The sequence below is a fragment of the Gracilinanus agilis genome, chromosome 4, assembly GCF_016433145.1.
Source record: "Gracilinanus agilis isolate LMUSP501 chromosome 4, AgileGrace, whole genome shotgun sequence".
NCBI lineage: Eukaryota > Metazoa > Chordata > Mammalia > Didelphimorphia > Didelphidae > Gracilinanus > Gracilinanus agilis.
The window spans coordinates 208,424,433-208,430,988 of NC_058133.1; the positions used below are offsets into that span (position 1 = coordinate 208,424,433).

General features: G+C 46.4%; 1 protein-coding gene across 1 annotated transcript in view; it reads left to right on the forward strand.

The window, feature by feature from the left end:
• The window catches only part of UNC13D (unc-13 homolog D), a 28,905-nt gene extending 22,663 nt beyond the window's left edge, over nt 1–6,242 (forward strand). Inside the window, exons 27-30 of the mRNA XM_044675147.1 lie at nt 147–354; nt 4,113–4,236; nt 4,777–4,973; nt 5,152–6,242. Coding sequence (XP_044531082.1) covers nt 147–354; nt 4,113–4,236; nt 4,777–4,973; nt 5,152–5,261 — 639 coding nt within the window. The 3' untranslated portion in view covers nt 5,262–6,242. The remainder of the gene's footprint in view (nt 1–146; nt 355–4,112; nt 4,237–4,776; nt 4,974–5,151) is intronic.
• Nucleotides 6,243–6,556: the final 314 nt, after the last annotated feature.

Genomic DNA, 6,556 nt, shown 5'->3' on the forward strand with positions numbered 1-6,556 from the left:
AAAAAAAAAAAAATACATGTGCTTACTTAGCCTGCAATCCTCCCTCTCCCAAGCTCCTGGCACCTCCCACCACCTGTGGGAGCAGGTTTTTCCCTCCTTGCTGAGCCTGAGAGTTTTCTGGCTGACCATACACTGTCCTAACCCAGGCTAAGCCCCTAGAGCGGCCCATCTTCCCTACCCCGAGACTCCTTCTCTCCCCTGCTGATGCCACTCACAACTCCTTCCTCCCCAAGGTGGACACCACTTCAGAGGAGTTTGGGGCCATCACCATCAAGGCCTCCTACCGACTCTCCGAACAGAAACTCCGTGTCGAGGTGCTCAGCGCTTCCAACCTGCTCCCCCTGGACTCCAATGGTGAGTAGGAGCCAAAGCCAGGTGGGGGGGCAAGGGGGGGAACAGGGTGTTCCCTTGGACCTTGCAAATAATAATGATAAAGATTTATCAAGTAGAAGATACCAGATTTAGATAAGACACAGTCCCTAACCCCAAAGAGTCTTTGGTCTAGTAGGAAGACAAGATAAAAATCTATCTCATTATGGCAAGGACCCACTGTTTCATCAGTATGGAGATTCCATCAGAAAAATCAATTTATACCTACCTCCTCCACAGTAGAGGTGGGTGCGTACATTGTCATATGTGTTCACCATGGTTTTATTTTTGTTTTGTTTTGAATACGAGGGAGGGTTTAAATAGAACTGACCATTGAGGGCTATATCCAAGAACAGCTATGATAGATAAACAAGAGTTTATATTGTTATAAAAAGTTTTTAAAATGGTTAAAATTGAATTTAAATTTTTAATGTAAATAATTTTAATTTATTTCTAAATTAAATTAAAATTAAATTAAATTTTAATTCTAAAAATTAAAATTTAATTAAAAATTTTAGTTCTAAATTAAAATTTAATTAAATTTTAATTTTAATTCTAAATTTAACTAAATAAGATTCTAAATTCTAAAATTTAATTCTAGAATTTAGAATTTAAAAATTAATTTTAAAGAATTTAATGGACATGTTCCAGTCGATCTTTTAAAAAAATGGATATTCTATCAGAAAAATAAATTCAATAAGGGTAAATGCAAAACCTTACACTTCAGATTTTAAAAAATCAAATTCCTAAGAGATCAGAGAGTCATGGATTCCCAGCTGAAAAGGACCTAGGTGAGGTAGAGAGGACAATGGGAATATTTCTTCTCCTTAAAGTCCAACCTCCTTGTTTTACATATGAGGAAACTGGGACCCAGAGAGTTTAAGCTACATGCCCAAGGTCATATAAATGGTAAGTGATTGAGGCAAAACTTGAACTTGGGTCCTTGATTAGAAAGTACAGTAGAGAGAGTGCTGGACTGGAAATCAGGAAGCCTCATCTTTCAAAGTTCAAATCCAGCCTCAGTCGCTATATGACCCTGTTTGCCTCAGTTTCCTCATCTGTAAAACAAGTTGGAGAGGGAGATGGTAAACTGCTTCAAGTATCTTTGCCAAGAAAACCCCAAATGGGGTCACAAAGTCAGATATGACTGAAATGGACGTACTTTGATTAGTTCAAACTTGTCCAAAAAGCTGAGTCAATAGTATGATGCAGCCACTAAAAAATTTAAGGTCATTTCAGGTTGGGTTAAGAAAGGCATGGCTTCCAAGAATAAGAGGTGATATCTTTCTGTAGCCTGTTCTGGTTCGCTCACAGCCAGCATTCTCTGTTTGCTTCTGGATAATATCGTTTAAGAAGGTTCTTAACAAGCCAGAAGGTAACCAGAGGATGGAGGCAGCTAGGTGGGATAGAGTACTAGGCCTGGAGTCAGTAAGACCCGAGTTCAAATCTGGTCTCAGATACTTACTAATTGTGTGACCCTGGGCAAGTCACTGAATCTCTATTTGCCTTAATCCACTGGAGAAGAAAAATGGCAAACCGGTTCAGTATCTCTGCCAAGAAAAACTCCCAGACAGGATGATTCATGGGGCTACAAAGAAACAAAAATAACAGTCCAGAAAATGACAACCAGACTTGTGAAGGGCCTTGAGATGATGACTTATAAGGATTATTTAAAGGAGAAGAGAAGGAGGCAGCTAGGTAACTCAGTGGATTGAGAGCCAGGCCCTAGAGATAGGAAGTCCTGGGTTCAAATGTGACCTCAGACACTTCCTAACTGTGTGACTCTGGGCAAGTCACTTTAACCCCCATTGCCTAGCCCTTACTGCTCTTCTGCCTTGGAACTAATACATGGCATTGATTCTAAGACAGAAAGTAAAGATTTAAAAGGAAGGAAGAAAGGAAGAAAAAGAAAGAAAGGAAGGAAGGAAGGAAGGAAGGAAGGAAGAAACAGGGTAGGTTAAAGAAAGAAGGAAAGGAGAGGAAGAAAGGAAAACCTGAAATCAAATCTAACCTCATATTTCATACCTATGTGACCCTGGGCAAGTTGCTTAAGCCTATTTGCCTCAGTTTCCTTATCTATAAAATGAGCTGGAGAAGGAAATGGCAAATCCTACCTTAAATACTTTCTAGCTGTGTGACCCTGGGCAAGTCACTTAATGTTGCCTCAGTTTCCTCATCTGTAAAATGAGCTGGAGAAGGAAATGTGAAACACTCTAGTATCTGCCAAGAAAACCATAAATAGGGTCTTGAAGAGTTAGACTTAACTGAAAGAGCTGAACAACCACGGAGGGGATGAGGACAGGATATAATAGCCTTGTTTCAAGTATCTGAAGAGTCGTCCTGGGGAAGAGTTGTTCCTTTTGGCCCCAGAAGGCAAGACTAGGAGAAATGCAAGAAGGGAAATTCATGCTTGTTATCAAGAAAAAGTCCCTAATAATTGGAGCTGTCTGGAGGGGAAAAGATTGCCCCAGGAGGTAGTAGCAGCCCCTCATGGGAGACCTTCAAGCAGATACTCTTTGACCTCTTATCAGGTGTATCTTACTATGGATTCCTTTCCAGAGGCAGCTTGGACTAGCCAGCCCCTGAAGTCTCTTCTAATTATGAAATTCCATGATCCTATGATCCCTTCCACTAATGTGGATTCCAACCTTTCTTTTCTTTTCTTAAACTCTTACCTTCCATCTAGGAATCAATACTCTATATTTGTTCAAAGGCAGAAGAGTGGTAAGGGCTAGACAATGGGGGTTAAGTGACTTGCCCAGGGTCACTCAGCTGGGAAGTGTCTGAGGCCAGATTTGAACCCAGGATCTCCCATCTCTAGGCCTGATTCTCAATCCACTGAGCCACCCAGCTGCCCCCACTTCCAACCTTTCTAACCCTTTTTTAGAATCGTTGTGGCCCAAAACAAACCACAAAACATCCCCCTGCAGTCACTTGTGATCCATCTTTCTGAATTTAGCTCAGATGATCTTTGGATGGCAAGAATATGATCCATTAGCACACCTAGACTTGAAGACTTTTTAGTGTGGATGTACACCTTTTTGGCCTCCATTTGCAGAGCCTTCAAGGACCGCCGGAATCATCTTTACCACAGGAAGAGGCATTGTAGGAACAACCACAGTTCACTGGAATACACGCTGTTTTATAATTGCATTGTTGTTCAGGTGTTTTTCAGTGGTGTCCTACTCTTGGTGACCCCATTTGGGGTTTTCTTGGCAAAGCTCCTGGAGTGGTTTGCCATTTCCTTGCGTTTCATTTTACAGTTGAGGAATTGCAGTGAACAGGGTTTAAGGGAAGTGCTATGTGGAGTCTGAGGATAAAAATTATGACTGCAGAGAGTGGAAAGGAGAAGGGGTGAAAATCAGAGAAGGCTTCTTATATAGAAGGTGGGATTTGAAGTAAGCTTTAAAGGATGTACAAGTCTTCAATAAGTGAAGAAGAGGAGGGGGGAAGACAGACAATCCAGGCACAGGAACAGAGGGAACAGCGGCACAATAGTGGGTTTTGTTTTATTTTTGGCTAGAGACAGGCTTCTCCTCCCCGGAGGGCACTGAGTTTCGGTCGCCTGGGCAAGCCAAGAGGGCACAATAAGTTTAGGGTGACCAGCTTTGGTCTCTGGGGAAAATCAGGAGGACCCCACCTAAATGAGAAGGTTGGGAGTGGGGGGGACTGTGTTGGTGTGGTGACAGGGGAGGGGAGAGGGCAGAGGCGATCCTCTCCCATCCCTTGTTTCCTTCCACCAGGCACAAGCGATCCCTTTGTCCAGCTGACCCTGGAGCCACGACACGAGTTTACAGAGGTTGCCCCCCGGGAGACGCAGAAGTTCAAAAAGGAATTGCACCCCCTGTTTGATGAAGCCTTTGAGTTGTGAGTCATAGCCCTACCTTAGCCCACTTTGCATCCCATCTGGGCTTTGGGATTCCATCTCCCTCCCCAGGCCTAGATCAGCTCTTCAGCCTTCCCATCCTTGCCTGAGCCCAAGTCACTGTCCAGATCCCCGGCTGCTTGGGGATCCCTCACAGGAAGGTCCTTCCCTAGTGAAATAAAGTCAGAGCTCTCTCTCCTAGGGGGCCGGCGAAGACCAGCCGGGCCCAAGGGGGAGACAACTTGCATGAGGGAAGTTTATAGTCCCAGGAGACCCCTTGTTAAAAGAGAGGAAAAATCTCATACCTTGAATTCCCTGGGACAGTCTACTGAATGAAGAGAACAGGAATCTTTGTCCTGTTGACCCCACGACAAACATCCCAGGTACACACACACACACACACACACACACACACACACCTTCTCTAGGCCCCTGTTGAGGCCTTAGGTTTCCTTGGCGAGGAAGGACTGAACCCCCATCCCTCTGGTCCTGGTGGGAGGAAGGAGGGCTTAAGGGCTCACTCACATGTGGCCGGTCCTCAGCCTGGTGTCTCCAGAATCATGCCAGAAGGAAGGGAATTGCCTCTTGCTCACCGTGCTGGACCATGACACGCTCGGGACTGACGACTTGGAGGGAGAGGCCTTCCTTCCACTCAGCACCGTCCTCAAGCTCTCTGGGGACAGCAGCCCTGGCCAGGTGCCTCAGACGCGCTTGCCACTCACCTACCCTGCCTCTAATGGTATGCTATCTGCTGGGGGAAGAAGGACAAGAGGAAGGCCCTAAGGAGGTGGGAGGATCTTTGTGCCGCAGGATGGTCAATACCTTGACACGGGGCTGTGAGGCGCTGGCAAGAAAAAAGAGGAAGCTTAGATGCTCCAGGTTTATAATTCCTCCCATTTTCCCATCTTCCTTCCCAGGGGACCCCATCCTGCAGCTGCTGGACATCAGGAAGAGTGATCGGGAAGCTCAGGCTTTTGTTAAACTCCGAAGGCAGCGTGCCAAACAGGCCGAGCGTTTGGGGCAGTAGCGTTGGACGGGACCTGAGTGGGTCCAAGGGCTGAGTTAGGTCTGGGATCTTCCCTTCATCTCCCACCCAAACAGATACTCCTAACCTGTCCAGCCCAGCACCCTATAGCTCCTGAGTGGTTAGAGGCTGACGCTGACCTTTTAAGGGTTCAAAATGGCACAATCCTGAAGTCCACGCTGGGAAGGACTGCAAGGGGTATATATGCGTAGAATGAACAACCCTCTGGGGGGGGACCTTGGTCCAACCATCATGCCCCCTCCCCATCCTGGTTTGTTCCTCTAGAGTCTCTATGGGGAATGGGTAACAATAGCTCAGACATCCTTCAAAACCAGGGAAACACTCTGGGGTGGAAACCAGGAGGGGAAAGACAAGAGTTATACTAGATGCTGCCTCCTTCCTCCTCACAGAAAAAAATTCTTCTAGTTGAACTTAAATCTGAGTTATGGGATATCTAGAAGCTAGGAGAGACCTCAGGGACCATCTAATCCAACTCTTTCATTTGATAGAGAAGGAAATGGAGGTCAAGAAAAAGAGGTGATTTGTTCATAGTAAATGGCAGAGGCAAAGTGAAAATTCCACTGAGTCCAAGGTGTGAAATTCCTCCCAATTGCTCAGGCCCTGATGTATGGGAGACAGATTCCTTATTGGTCTCGGATCCCCTGGACCTTTGCTTCCTGGGCCCAGTGGATTTGGAAAGGAGTTTGACCGTTGGGGGGAGTAGAATGCTGCTTTGATGACACCACTGGGACTAACCCCAGGCAACAGAACAGGGAGAAGACAGCTGGAACCAGAGCCTTGTTTTGGGGCTCAGCGAGTGGCCAGGACTCTGGTGGGGATGAGCTTCGGGGGGAGTACTAGCCTTCTGAGTTCCTAAACCCTAGAGCTGGAATCAGAAGAGTTAACAGGAACTCAGGGAGCTGACTGGGAGTGGGAGCTCTGCTTAGGGATCCAGGCCTCCTTTTCTATGCCAGCATTGTTTTCTTTTTCAGCGAAACAATAAAAATGTGTTGTTCTTAGAAAATCCATTGTGTTCTCTGAAGTGGGTCCCGTGTGGCTCCAGTGGGGCCCAGGCCACTCAGTGAAGGGCCTGGGCTGGCCACCCACCTAGCCTCCTCCGAGTTCGCTGCAAAGCTATTCCTCCCTGCCCGCTGTGGCTGGTTAGAGGCGAGGTGCACAGTGGCAGTGGGGGGTAGAAAGGGCAGGACTGTCATCCAATTGTATTTCCGGTGGGGGAGACATTGGCCCTGGAACTGGGATTGCTTGCTTTGAGGAGAAACAAAAGTCCTTCCCAGGCC